This window comes from Pteropus vampyrus, unplaced genomic scaffold, assembly GCF_000151845.1.
Source record: "Pteropus vampyrus isolate Shadow unplaced genomic scaffold, Pvam_2.0 Scaffold461, whole genome shotgun sequence".
Lineage (NCBI taxonomy): Eukaryota > Metazoa > Chordata > Mammalia > Chiroptera > Pteropodidae > Pteropus > Pteropus vampyrus.
Window position 1 is genome coordinate 2582867 of NW_011889242.1, and position 14939 is coordinate 2597805.

Sequence of the window (14939 nt, forward strand, 5' to 3'; positions counted from 1 at the left end):
AAGTCTGTCATGAGGTTACATATATCATGTATATGTTACACTGTTGAAATGAGAATAGTAACATTCTGATTTTTACATCTTCGTGTATAGTTGAGAATGTCCTGTAATTTTTCTTACCCTATCTATGACTGATTTTTTTAAAAAATCCTGGTAATAAAAGCCTTCTATAAAACCGAGAGAGAGAGAGAATGAATGGGACTTGGCTTAGACCACATGAGTCTTGTGGCCCAGGTCAGGACTAAGGTCTGGACCCTGAGCCCAGGGCTCCTTTTAGACTCCTCATTGCCACTCAGCCACATGGAGGTGTGCACAGCCCAGCTGCCCCTCTACACTGAGTGTCTGGGTCAGGAAGGTGCTGGGTAGATGAGTGGGAAACAGATGTACAAATAGTTGGATGAATGGATGGATCCGTGGGTGGATAGATGGCTTTCTCTCTACTCTGAGCTCTATGGCCATCATGAAGTGGGTGACTCAGTACTTACACCACCCTGGAGCCACCATCCTGGGTCCACTCTTTAATGGCTGAGAGGTCCTAACACCTTTCAGCCCAGCTTCCTCATCATGCCCATCAGGCTGTGACCAGGGTGCACAGGCTCAGCATAGTGGCCGGCCCGTGGCAAATGCAGACCATCCCATCCCAGACAGCAAAGTCAGGCTCCCTTGCTCTAATTGTGCCGAGGCCCTGGAGCTCAGGTCGGGTGGAGCCTTTAATGTGTGTGTGTGGTGATGGAAGGTCCTGTCCTCTACCCTCCCGGCTACTGCTGAGATGCCCATCAGCCAAAGCTAGTGACCCATGGAGGCTTGGGTCTGCATCATTGTGAAGATGCTGTCACATGGCATGGGGTCTGGCCCTTGAACCACTGCCAGACCCCCCCAGAACCTCCCTACTCGCTGTGCCCGAGTTGGGGATCCCCCTCCATGCCTCTCCCCAGGCTCTCAGTTCTTTCTCCTCCCCTGGCATAACCCTCACTGAGTTTACACTTTTGAAAATAAAAGCAGGGAAAGAAGATGTCTTTAGGCAAATTCTGCTTCTGCCCTGTGACCTGACACTCCAGCCAAGGGGGACATGCAGAAATCACTTTCTGGAGCTGGTAAAGAAAAATGATCTGAGGACAAAATACAAATGGCACTTCCAGAAGGCACTCCACCCAGCAGGCTCTGTGTGGAGGCTACAGGGCTGGCTTTTCTGGTAAGGGCTCCCAACTGTATACAACTCTGCTTTCGGTGACATCATGCCAAGAGCTGGAAATCGAGTGTGGAATCTGGCAAATGCTACAATATGGGGATAGTGGAACATTTACCAGCACAGCATTGGGCAGGAGTTGTGGTAAACAGCAGGGAGGGAGGGGCAGGGCCGAAGTCCAGAGTCAGGACAGAGCCAATGAGAGTCCCTCTCCTTTGTCAAGTTCATTTTATTAAAATATGCAGGACTGAATATTGGTGGGCTCTGAGAACAGGAACCTCCCTTCCAGGCCATGCCCAAGGGAGACACTTCTGCCATGCAGACATGCGGCCAGTCCACATCCCAGCGTAGGGGACAGGCCCCTCCTGGCTGGACATGCAGCCAGGCTGGCTGAGACCAAGGGGGCAGGGGCATGGTGGTGATACCCTCCTGTGGTTTTGGCCCCTGAGAAGCAGAGCTACACCAGCTGGGAGGGCCAGGCTGGGTGGGGGGACATGATCCCTGAGCCAGGGGAAGCTGATGCTCTCCTGAAGGAGAGGAGAGGGACCCCCCATCAGACTAGAGATGGGGTGTCAGTGCAACTCCAAGGGGAGGATCACCTGTGTGTGGGTGCCAAAGGGACCTCGTGGCCGAACCAGGCCAGTCTCCACAGCCTCTGCCATTTTGTCCTCCCTCACAGAGCCCTGCCCACCCTGGGGCCAGGCCTGAGCAGAGACAGGGTGGCAGCCAATGGAATGTATGGATGGAAGTGTCCCTCAGAAGGGCCCGTGCTGCCATTCTGTCTTCTGGAGGTCCCTGTGAACCTGCCACTGGCCTCAGGTGGAAATTGCCCCATCCCTAGGGCAGAACCCAGCCAAGCAGCATCCCAGAGTTTGTGCTTTTGAGTGTTGGTGACCTGGGCTGGGGATAGGCTTTGAGCCCCCACTGCTCTAAAGCACAGAATGGACCCCCAGGTTCCTTCCCTGGGTCACCTGTATCAGGGCTGTTGGCATCCAGGCCTCGGCCACCAGGAGGGCCTTGTCTCGGAGAAGCAGTGTCCTCAGCTCCCCTTGTGGGCTCCACCGGAGCTGCTGGGGTGCTTGTGCTTTTTGTATGGGGTTGGGGTGAGCCCGTGTGGAGGAGTAGCCACACTGCTGCAGGACCCTGACCAGGAAGGAGGCTCAGCCAAACTGCTCGGCCAAGGGAGACAGAGGCCGAGGGCACAGAGGGAGGAGAAGCCCTTCCCAAGCCTGCTGGCCACCTGGGCTCCCTGGCTGCCAATCCCTGAGCCACGTTTCCTCTTCTTGGGACTTATGATGACCTACGATGACCTATAATGACATACAATGACCTTAGGGCAAACAGTCTGGAGACTGAGGGGTGGGGGCAGCCCTGCTACTGTATCCCCACTGAGCCACACCTGGGCAGACAGTCCCCCTCACATTCACCACCAGGAAACCTGGCCCTGGGCCTGAAGGGCCCCCTTCCTGGGGTGGAGGGAGAAGGGGGCCCAGTGGCAATGTGGTTAGTGGGCAGGTTGTGGCCAGGGGGACAAGGAGGCCAGAGCAACCCCAGCCTGGCCCATGGTGCTGGGAACTGAGGGTGGTAGGAGGGCAGGGCGTGTAGGCTCACACAGGAGGGGCTTTAGCTCTGGAGACTGGACCCCACTCTCTGCAGGGGAGCTAAACGCTTTCTGCTCACACCCAGCGGCTGTAGTCACGGCTCCTCCAGCTGCCCACCCCAGAGGCAGCCTCCCCCACCAGCCTGGGACAGGGCTGGCTGGGGGTGTGTGGCTCATGTCACCTGGACCCAGATCCCAGCCAGCTGCAGCCTCTCCCTGACCTCTGCCCCCTCTGCTAGCCCATAGGAACGGCATGTGTGTATGTGCGTGTGTGCGCATGTGCATGCGTGTGCATGTGTATCTGGAGCAAATTGTTCACTTTTTGCAAATGTATTAGAAAAAAGTTTCTCGTAGAGGCTGCTCCTCACAGGACTGAGGTTCTTTTGGGGGCTGTGGTGGCAAGGCCCACGCGGGACCCCTCATGGGTCCTAGATGACGTTCTCGAACAGCTGCATGGAGCTCATGATATTCTCGTCCTGCATGGGGAGTGGATGAACGGTCTGGTCAGACCCTGAATGGCCAGGGTGCAGTAGGCCTACCATTGGCCACCTCAAGCAGATTATTGCCAGGGACCCCTCTGTCTGTGTCCCTGGTTGGGGGAGCCAGCCAGGCACAGTCCGTCTTTGCCCCGTGCTCAACCACAGCTCATCTGGGAGTAGCTGGCTCACTGCCAAACAGGCCTCCAGGCTGGACACCCAGATCGAGGCCAGCACCAACTGAAAGGCTGCTCTGGGAGTGAGGCAGGTGGCCAAGGCCCGGTGTCCCCCCACCCCGAAGGGTGCTTTGCAGAGGAGAATCAGCAGAGCTGGGAGGCTCCAGGTGCTTGTCCCCCCCGTGTGACCCTACCTGAGGGCCATAGGACCTCATCGCCCTTCCGTTGGCCCCATGTCTGCCCCTCCAACTCCAGGCATGCAAGGGCAGGGCTGAGGGACAGTGCACTCAAGTGGGCTGTGGCTGGCAGGAGTGAGTGGGAAAGGCCTGGGACTGGCAGGGGCAGGACACTGGGTGTTCTCAACCTTTGATGCCACCTACCTTCTGGCAGGTCTCCAGGAACTCATCAATAGTCACCACTCCGTCCTGATTCCGGTCCATTTTCTGTAACCCAAGCCATGCCCTCAGTGTGTCTGTGTCTCACCAGAAACAGCCCCTGCCCCAAGCCTGTGCACATAGCAGTGGGCGGGCTCCCTCAGGTCAACCTGTTCCCTCTGTCCCCTACCCTGTATCCCGGCCACATAAAGTGCCTTCCTCAGCCACCTCCTACCCCACAGATGACCTCTCCCCAGTCTGCTCCCCCACCCTAGCTGCTTCCCATCCCTAGCTGCTTCCCATGCCTCTTGGGGTACTTCCTAGAATGCACCCTGACAGGCAGCCAGGGCAGATGGAGCAACTGAGGCATAAGAGGGCCACATGTCCCATAGACACAGTGGGGTCACCCCAACCCACCCTTCTCACAGACAGTTTCTGGGGGAGGGGCTGGGGGAGCTTCTGAAGGTACCAGAACAGTGGCCTGGGTGTCAGCCCTCCCAGAGACAGATTCAGCGGATTGGGAAGTGGGATGGTGTTTTAATTCGTTCCTCGGGGTCCTGACAACCAGCCAGGGGGGAGATGCCAGTTTAACCGCTTCTGGGAGCCTTCGGGAGTGGGGCCCAGAGAGGGGAGGGGCTTGTCTAGGGTTGCTGGAAGCAGGAGCTCCTTCCTCCTCTGCTGCCCGTCCTGCATACCCAGGTGGGGCGCTCACCTGGAAGAACCTCTCCACGTGCTCCAGCGGCGCATCCTCCCTCAAGAGGGGGTAGGTGTGCCGGCCCATCATGTCATAAATGGACTTCATGATGGCCAGCATCTCCTGGAGGGGGCGGATGGGCAGGCATGGGTCTGGCTGCAAGGAGCAGGGAGTGCGAGGGCCCAAGGGAAGGGGGCTGCATCAAAGGGCAGAGGATCCCTCCAGAACAGCTCTGAGTGAGTGCGAGGGGCCCCCATCCGCTCTGCCCAGTGCCAGCTTCTGGATGTCCAAGAAAAGCTGGAGATAGATTTTTAAGTTCAGTCTCCCAAATGTGAAACTGTGGCCACTCTTTCATATACAAAATATGTTTGGGCCAAAAATCTCAACTGTGGCCCCTTGGGGTGGGGGTCCCCACATGCCTTAAGAGACCATACTGCCCCTCGATTGGTGGGAGCCAAGGCTAGCCCCCCCCTCAGCTTCTCCACCTGTGTGTCCCCCAGGCCCTCCCATAGGCAGGGATGACACGAAGACACTTGTTGAACTGGATTAAAATGTGTGCGGGACACATAGACCCTACTCCCCACACCTAGGAGACCAGGACAGAGAGAACCCCTTGATGGCTGTCCTCTGCCTTGTCTCTGGGAAGAAAAGGAGTGCAGGACAGCCCAGGCAGCAGCAGACCGGCCACATCCAGCCACCCGTACCTCTCTGGTGATATAGCCGTCCTTGTTAATGTCATAGAGGTTAAAAGCCCATTTGAGCTTCTCCTGGACCGTTCCTCGCAGGAGGATGGAGAGGCCAACCACGAAGTCCTGAGAGGGAGGGAGAGAGGGTGCGGGGTGACAATTTGACATCCAGATTTTATTTTCAGTCCCCTGTGATGCTTCCACTGAATTCACAGCTCTAGAGTTTCCAATACAGAGTGGGGAGAGAGTGTCCATCAGGTCGGCAGTGTGCATGTGTGTGTATATGTGTGAGAGCGTGCACATGTGCATGTGTGTGCACATGCATGTGTCTTTGCATGTGTGAGGGCATGCATGTGTGAGCATGCACACACATACGAGTGCACACATGTGAACATGCATGCACACGAGTGGGTACATGTGCACATGCGTGACGAGCACATGTGATAGGTGCATGTGTGTTGTGCACGCATGTGCATGTATGATGGCATGCATGTGTGAGCGTGTGTGCGCATGCGAGTGTGTGCATGTGATCGTGTGTGCACAAGAGAATACATATGTGACTGTATGCGTGTGTGAGTGTGCATTTCCGCACGTATGATTAGTGCATTGTGTGTGCATGTGCATGAGTGCATGTTAGTGTGTGTGTGCACACGTGTGATGAATGCATGTGTGTGCACATGTACATGTGAGCGCATAAGTGCATTGTGAGGGTATGTATGTGCGAGCATGCATTCAAGTGTGAGTGTGCATGTGTGATCATGTGTGCACATGAGTGCACACATGTAACTATGCATGTGTGCACGTTCACACATGTGATGAATGTCCGTGTGAGCACATGCGTGTGTGAGCATGCATTCATGCACACATGTACATGATTGCACATGTGCTCACGAGTGTTGTATGTGTAAATGTGTATGTATGTGTGGGTGTGCATATGTTCATGTGTGTGCATGAGTTCATGTGTAAGTGTGCATGCATATGTGAGTGTGCATGTGTGTGTGAGTGTGAGCATGTGTGCATGTGCACGTGTGGCAGAGATGGCATGGTTGGCTGATACTGATGTTAGGGTGCTTCAAAACATCCAGCTTCAGAAGCTAAGCTAACAGAGCTCAGTTCTGGGGTCAGGACAAACCTCTGACGGTAGCTGATACTAATGTGACAAGACAGAGATGTTCCAGTGGCTTCCATATGGAAATGTCAGCTGTTGTGTTACAACAGCTGGTGTGATGCAAGTCTTTCCCTCCACTTCCCGAAGGCTGGTGGGTTGAGCCCCCTGCCCTGCAGGATCCTCCAGGCTATTCAGAAAGAAGGGGAACAGAGAAGGCCTGTCTCAGAACCGGGTGGAGGGTGGCAGACCGCAGAGGGATGGGGCCACACACCACAAGGCTTAGTCCTAGCTCAAACGTTACACTTTCTGAGTCTGAGGAAGCTTGTGCCATGCAAGAGAAAGACTAAGGGCAACAGAGGAAAACAATCTGGAAGAAACAAAATTATTCCAGGGGGAAAATTGAAGCAACACAAATGGTTAGATTCAGAGATTGGAAATCTGACATCTCTAAAATAAGAATAGGAAGCTATAAAATGGGAATAATCAAGAACAAGAAAGGGGGGTGAAGAGGCCCGCTCTGGAGGGACCCCCCACTTGACAGCAGGAGTGCCAAGAAGAATGGAGGACATGGAGGGAAGCGAGTCGAGAAGAGAAGCCTTCCTAGAATGGAAGGCTGCGTGTGTGTGTCCAGGGTCTGCTGAGTCATCAGTGTCAGCCACAGCGCCTGCAAACAGCCCACTGTGTCACCTGCAGGCATGTATCATAATGACATTTCCAAAACCTGGGTGCAAAGAGAGGATCATACAAGCTTCCAGAGAGAAAAAGTAAAAGCAAAGAGAAACACAGAATCAAGTCCCGCACACAGTGCCAGGGATCAGCAGGCTTTGCCTTTGATAGCAACACGAGGGGCAGGAAGCCAGTGGCATGATGGCCACCATCCTGAAGGAGCACCGCCTCCCACCAACACGTCAAGCAAGAGAGAGAACAGAGTGAAGACATTCCCAGATGTCCAAAGCCTCGAAAGTCACCTCCCACATACTCTCTGTTTCCCAGGAAGCTGCTGGCAGCTGTGCCCCTGAAAACAGAGAGTAAAGCAAGAAAGAGGGAGGTGACAGGAGTCCTGAACCAGGAGATGCAACACAGGAGAGAGACGAAGAGTTCCACAGGTGGTGCTCAGTCCCAATGGAGGATGAAGCTGGGGAAGCATCATCAGGGGGGTGCCGGTCCAGACAACTGGGGAAGGGTGAGTGACTGATGAGGTCACAGACCCGCCCGAGGAAAATGAAAACTCAAGACAACTGTCAACGGCAGGCAGAATCAAAATGTGTGCAGGGAGGGGAGTGTCATCAAAGCTCAGCGGGGCTCAGATTCACATGCTTGGGGTGATCGAGAGTCCTTGTCCACTCTGCATCCTGTAGCTCTGTTGGAAGCCAGAGGATGGGAAAAACTTATGTATGAGAGGCCCCAGTCCTCACCATTGCATCTGAGACTGGACAGCCAGGAGGAGAAGTAGAGGCTCGCTGCTGGGAGATGGGGAGACAAAGAGTGACAACTGGCTAAAACGGGACGGCGGTTGCCTCCTCGGGTGTGTGTGGGTGGTTAAGCGCTGTTTTCCAAGGCACACCCTGGAATCCATGGGTCTCTCAAAGGCATGGGTGTAACAAGTGAAGCGAATGCAAGCGTGTCTTCAAGGAGAAACCATGTGATACTTCCTGCATGCCCAAGTCGAGGCAGAGATCACCCCCGCACGATTTACTCAGCAGTGGACGTCAGAGCATCTCAGGTCACATCACTCCCTGTTCCCTGGGGACTGGCACGCTTTCCCCGTGGGAGGTAGAGCCATGGAGTCCCGCAAGGACCCCCTTCCGTGTAGGCTAGGGGAGGGGCTGCTGAGTGGAAGCTCTCATGCTCAGCCACGACTGAGGAATGTCCCCTTCCAGTGTCTCTGAGCATGTGTGTGGTATAGCAGTGACGGCGCCTAGGGAGAGGTGGGTGGGAATGTGCCCTGCAAGGCCATTGGCCTATCCTCAAAGAAACACAGAGGACCCCAAGTCCAGCCAGCTCGCTAGTTTTCAGCCCCAGGGAGCACAATGGCATGTGCGACTATTGCTGGTTGTATTTGACTCTGCTCTTAGCTCTGAAGTGTACAGGGCCCATCACATCCACAGCTCTGCTTTGTGGCTGACCCTGGGGAGAGTCCAGCAAAGGTGAGGGGCTCCTGCAGTTATGCTGTGACATGGAGAGGTCTTGGTTTCCAGGCTAAAACACCGCAGGGTGCTCACGAGGGGCACAGGTGGAGCTCAGAGCAGGACTCAGCAGAGGGTGGGAGCAGAAGCTGTGACACAGTTGCAGGCCTTCTCTCTGCTTGTTGAAGTCACACTCAGGTGGTCTGTGTCCCAGTCAGAGGCCTGCACAGGCTCCCTCTGGTGGGCATGTCCCAGAGCACTCAGGGGGAGCTGCAGAGCGGCGCGGCTGTGCTGAGCTTTGCTGGGTTTGCCAGTTTACTTCCTGGAAGCCTTTGGATGAAGGCAGGGAAGTGACCACATTTTACCAACACAATAAACTTCCATTAACACGTGTCTTGTCTCTCAAGGAGATGCAGGACTGGAGTCACTGTAAATACCCATCAGCCACTTGAGCTTCTGTCTTCAGAGCTTGCTGAGCCTGAGGCCCAGGGGCCGAGTGTTGCCCCCATCCTGTCGGGGTCCTTCCCAGCCGTAAGCAATGGGAAGGGGGCTGCTGCTTGGATGGTCCCTATAACTGCACCTGCAGAGAAGCGCGGGTGGCCCAGGATGCACCAAACGGAGGGGTTGCAGCACCAGCGCCCCAAACTCAGCCACTGATAGCACCCCCAAAGACCCATCACCAACCACCTTAGAGGGGCAGTTATAGGGACCATCTAAGACCCCTCCTGGAGGAGCGAAAGAGATGCCCACAGGAGGTGACCTAGACCTTCCAGCCACCTGTCGCACGCCAGGTCCCTGCTGAGCCCTTTGATCCTCCAATTTCAGAACAAGAGAGACCACCCACAATGCCCTGGTGGGTCCGTCACACTCAGGTCCTCCCCGCACTTCACTCCTGGACGCCTCAGGTGCCTCCTGAAGGATCTGCAGGAACTGGTCACAGGGGAGGGGCCGGGGGACAATGCGTTTTCCCTGTTTACTCCTGTGTACTAATTGGATTTTTACGACATGCAGGTGTCACTGAGAATAAAGATGAAAACACTGCATATTCACATGTGCACAAGCCCTAAGAGCATGGCCGGACAGGGTGGGGCCCTGTGGTCAGTGAGCCGGAGAGCAGGGTGGCGGCCTCAGTGAGTGTCAGTGTGCTGCCGGCTGGGCTGGCAGCCGTAAAAGGAATAGAGCAGTGTTAGGCCGAATGATTGAGATATTATTATCCCCCAGGCTGGTCCAGGGGCTTTCTGAACAGCCTGCTGGCCCTGTGGCTTTCCTGTCACCGCCCTTGGCTCTTGTACCAAGTGGTTATTGATCATGCCTGGCTCTCAGCAGAGCTTTCTTCCTAAAAGAGGTTTCAGCTTTTCACCTGCTGCTATTTTTAGGGGCTCCACAGAGGGGCCTCCTTCAAATGATCCGGTGGCTGGGCCTGGGTGGGACCTACAGCCACCCACATAGAGCTGGGGGGCCTTCGTGGGAGGCTCACTCAGTGTCTGGCTGGGACGGTGGGAGCCTGCTTGAGCTGGGTGCTCTGTTTTCTGGCAAGGGGGTGAATTTGGTTGCTGGGTGCCCAAAACCCACCGTCAGCACAGACCCCGGAGTGAGGCCTTGCCCCCTTTCTAAATGCATATTCACGCTGGGTGGCAACCACCTTAGGGTGCCTCGGTGGCTCCCTGGGCTCAGCGGGGCTGGAATGGAAGACAAGGCTGGGAATAGGGTAACTGATGAACAAAACCAAATTCCAGTGACATTGGTTAGGCCTGGGCCAGCCAAGCACAGTCCACTCATTCCCCGGGGGATACGCTGGGCCATGTCCTCTAGGATCACGTCTGCCCCTCTGGATAGCCGGAAGACGTGGCACCAGGGCAGGCTGCAGGGACGGCAGGGACCTACCTCAAAGTGGATGGCCCCATTCCCATCAGCATCGAAGGCGTTGAAGAGGAAGTGCGCGTAGGTGGTGGCATCTGGGGGAAATGAAGAGCGGGTGTTTTGGGGCTGCTTGGAAGCCAAGCCCCCACCCCAGGCAGCCCTGCCTGGGGGGCAGGTTCAGCTGGGTCCCCACTTCCAATGGGACAGAGGTAACACTAGGCTTCCAGAAAGCTAGTGGTGGAGATAAGGGTCCCCTCCTTGTAAAAAGGATGCCCATCTTCTACAAAACAGCCACAGAGACGCAGTGGGGCTTTGAGGGGGTGGGGTGTTGGCCTCGGACTCACCTCCCTGAGGGAAGAACTGTGCGTAAATGAGTTTGAAGGTGTCTTCATCCACCAGGCCCGAGGGACACTCCTGCAACAGAAAGCTACCCCCTTAAAGCCACCTTGGCCACCTCCGCCCTGCACCCTGATTCTCCTTCTGGGGTATGCCTGCTGCCCCGGGTATTGCCTACTCCAAACCCCCAGGAGAGCCTGGTGGTGGAGCAGGGGAGGCAGATCCCTTCAGGCCAGTAGGGTCCCTCCATACACCCCTACTCTGTGTCAGCAGAGACACACAAAGAAGCATGGGCAGTCAGAACACTGATGCTGGGGCTCGGTCACCCCAAAACAGCTCTCCCACAAATCGTGAGCCCCACCGAGGCCCCTGTGGTATTCGCTGTGCATGGAAAAGTCTCTAAGAAGGTCTGCCTGGGCCACGGTTCCCCTTCCTGGACCCAGGGACAGGGGTCTGGGGACTAGGGTCCCCCTTCCCAGAGCTAGGGACAGGGGTCTGGGTGGGCCGCAGTCCCCCTTTCCAGAGCCAGGGACAGCAGTCTGGGGGTCCGTATCCCTCCCAGGAGTGGGGTCACTCACGTTCTTGAAACCCCTGTAGAGGGACTGCAGCTCCTTCTTGGTGAACTTAGTCTGTGCCTGCAGCTGCTCCAGCCCCTCTGGCTGGTGACGCACTGTGGACAGCTCCAGCTCACTGTCGCTGCTGTCTGGAGAGAACACAGACCAGGAGGACATGTACCCGCTCCTCCAGCTTGCTGCAGGGTGGGCGCCAGGCCATGGGCTGGCGTCGGGGGTGGAGGGCTCTCTCTGTATGACTGCATGTGCGGTCACACAGGCTGTGGGCTGAACAGATGGGGGCTACAGTGGAGCTGCATGCCCAGGCCGCCCTGCCTCTCGCTCCTTGCACAGTACGGGCCCCCACTCATTGCCTGGAGTGTGCCCACGGTGTCAGCCACATGTGGGGGGACAGGGACTAGGAGCCGGCCTTGTCCTGGAGAGACACTAAACAAGGGGTTGCCGGGCGTAGGGGGCGGTGGTAAAAGACAGTGAGATGGCTCAACAGACCCTCAACCTTCGAGACCCAATTCCTGGCCGCCTCCTTCATGCATCCCTCCCTGTCTTCTGCCAGGAATGGGAGGGCTCCCCTCTTGGCCCAACCAGCCCAATGTGTTGCTGCTTGGCTGCATTTGGGGGATTACTCATACCGAAAAGAGGTCAGCCCTCAAGTGCCCATCAGGCAGAGACTGGCCCTTCTTTTGATAACAGCGCATTCAAATGTTAGCCTTGGCGGGGATGGGGGTGGCTAGGATAGTGTGGGGTCCAGGTGATCTTTACCTTTTTATGTTTTTTTTTTTTAACCTTTTCCTAATTTCTTTTGGTAGGGCATCCATCACTTTTATAATACAAACTAGAGCTACAGATGGCAGCACTCAGTGCTTACACCTGCTGAGCAGCTGGTCACATAATCACAGACCTTTCCACCAAGAAGGGAAGCATGGTTCCCACTGCATTGTCACCACCCCAGCCTCCTCTGGCACCCTGAGGATGGAGATGATCTGCAGAAACCCTGCCCTGCCCACCCCATGCCCGAGGAGCCCAGCACAGAGCTGGGCACGGCCTCTGCCGTGATCACTGCCCACTCTCACTAGCCAAGAGCGGCCTGCAAACTGCCCAGCTGCCAAGCTCTGCTGCCTTGGTCACATACCCCCCAGTCTTCAAGACAGCAATTTCACACCATCCTCTCTTTAAATTGCCATCCTGACCCTCCGAGTACTTCCTATATCACTGAGAAAGTAGAAGCCACAGAAGAAAATTTACCCAACTTCCTGCCACCATGTCCACCTGTGTCTGGCCCAGACCTCTACTTTTTCTCCCAATCTGGTGATGAACTGTCCCTGTTCCTGGCTAAGTCCTCCACTTATGCAGTGGGTCCCCGCCCGGCCCCTCTCACCTACTCAAGCATGAGGCTCTGGCAATTCTCTCCACCCTTCCCTCTCTCCTCACCACCTTTCTTCCCTCCTTTCTAGATCATTCTCATCACTGTACGGACACCTGGCAATCCTCTGTCAAGTTTAACATAGGCAAACTTTGCAAGCCGGCAATTCCACCCTGGATTCTAACATCCTAAATAGAATCTCACCTAGCTAAGGGGAACTGCATAAGAATACTCATGGCAACAGTATTTTTGATGGGGGAGCTGGGGGGCAGCCCGGGGATCTGTCAAAAGCGGGATGGGGGAGGATATAGGGGATGCACACCAGGGAGAACCATGCAGTGGATTAGAGGTACACATCAGCACACAATTCCAAGGAACTCAGTGAACCTCATGGAGAAAAAAATAAAATGAAAACCACACACAGGAACAGCACGGTCAGACTTATGAAAACCAAAGATGAAGAGTCAGTCTTAAAAGCAGCCAGTGAGAGGGGGATCCAACATAAGAAGGGCACTTGACTTCTCACAAGAAATTATGTAGATCAAGAGACAGTGGAACAACACTTTGAGTTTGAGAAAGGAAAAAAAAAATCCGTTAACCTAGAATTCTATAGCCAGCAATAATATCCTTTTAAAAAGGAGGGTGAAATAAAGGCATTTTCAGATAAATGAATGCTAGCGAACTTGTTGCCAGCAGAAATGTACTACAAGAAATGTGAAAGGAAGTACTTTAGGATGAAGGGAAATGATATCATATAAAACTCAAGATTGGCAGGAAAAGAAGAGAAAGCTAACAGAAATCTTTGAGCTGAATGCATTTGAAAAGATAACATCAAAATTTTTGAGATTCAGCTAGATTAGTACTTAGAGAAACATTTAATGCATTAAATGCCTATTTTTGAAAAGAGAAAAGGTTTTAAATAAATAATATAAGCTTCCACCTAGAGAGAAATAGAAGAGTAAAATAAACCCAATGTAAGCAGAAGGAAGGAAACAGGAAGAGATAAGAACAGAAATCAATGAAATCAGAAACAAAACAAAACAATTTAGAGACCATCAATGAAATCAAAAGACGGTACTCTGAAAACATCAATAAAATTGATAAAACTCTAACAAGAATGAAAAGGACAAAAACTGGCAATATCAGGAATAAATGGGGGAAATAAGTGTAGACTCTCCAGATATTAAAAGGATAAAAGGAATATATGAACAAGTATCTGTATACAAATTCAAGAACTTTGATAAAACAGCCCAATTCCTTAAAACTCATAAACTACCTAAATTCACCCAAGATGAGAGATAACCCAAATATGCCTAACCAATATTCCGCATGAACATAAATGCAAAAATTCTCAACAAAACATTCGCAGATTGAGTCCACTGATGTACAAAAAGAAGACTACACCACACAAAATGTTTTTTTTTTTTCCAGGAATGCAAGGCTAATCCAGCATTTGAGAATAAACCAACATAATCCACCATATCAACAATCTAAAAAAGAAAAACGTGGTCACATCAATGATGTAGAAAAAGTATTTAACAAGACTCCATGTTCATTCATGATTTTAAAAAAAGCTCAGTAAATGAGGAATGCAAGGGAGCTTCCTCACCCTGATAAAAGACATCTACAAAAAATCTACAGTTAATGTCATACCTACTGGTAACAGACTGAAGGTCCTTCCCCTAAGACTGAGAATGTGCAAGAATATCTGCTCTCTCCTCTCCTATTAAACATCATGCTGAAAGTCCTAGCTGGTGCAAAAAGGGGGAGAGAAAAAAAAAAGGAAGGAAGACACCAATGGAAGGATATTCTACAAAACTGTTAGCCAATAACATTTTTAAACATGAAGGTCATGAAAGTCAAGGGAACACAGAGAAACTATTCCTGATCAAAGAAGGCTAAAGAGATACAACAAGCAGGTATCATGTGTGATCCTGGATTAGATCCTTTTCTTATAAAGTTTATTATCATACAATAATAATTTATTATGACAATAATAATAAATCTGAATGGAGTCTTGGTACTATGCAACTTTTCAAAATTATTTTTAAATAAAAAGTTTGTGTAAAAAACGGACAAGAGAAAGGAAAAGTGTTAAGATTAGACTGGAAAAAACAAAACAAAACAAAACACCAAACTAGCCCTATTCACAGATGGTATGGTTATCTATGCAGATAATCCCAAAGACTATACAAAAAATCCTCTAATAAGTGAGTTTAGCAAGGTCACAGGATACAAAGTCAACACACAAAATCAGTTACATTTCTACAGACCAGCAATGTATACTTGGAAAATTTAAAAAACAATGCTATTTACAATCACTCTCTCCACAAATGAAATACTTGGGCATAAATAAATATAACAAAACACGCACATAATCTATATGCT

The 14939-nt window shown here is 52.7% G+C and overlaps 1 protein-coding gene across 3 annotated transcripts in view; it reads right to left on the minus strand.

Annotated features, from left to right (window-relative positions):
• Positions 1-1396: 1396 nt before the first annotated feature.
• KCNIP3 (potassium voltage-gated channel interacting protein 3) overlaps positions 1397-14939 on the minus strand; it is a 37998-nt gene continuing 24455 nt past the window's right edge. Inside the window, exons 3-9 of one of the 3 annotated variants that reach the window (XM_011382014.2) lie at positions 11198-11322; positions 10628-10697; positions 10308-10378; positions 5208-5315; positions 4522-4626; positions 3816-3878; positions 1397-3259 (exon numbers count right to left, since the gene is read on the minus strand). In XM_011382014.2, coding sequence (XP_011380316.1) covers positions 3212-3259; positions 3816-3878; positions 4522-4626; positions 5208-5315; positions 10308-10378; positions 10628-10697; positions 11198-11322 — 590 coding nt within the window. In that variant the 3' untranslated portion in view covers positions 1397-3211. Of the gene's footprint in view, positions 3260-3815; positions 3879-4521; positions 4627-5207; positions 5316-8759; positions 9004-9267; positions 10379-10627; positions 10698-11197; positions 11323-14939 lie in introns of those variants that run through there. The other 2 variants (XM_023524322.1, XR_002777549.1) reach the window with 2 other exon arrangements.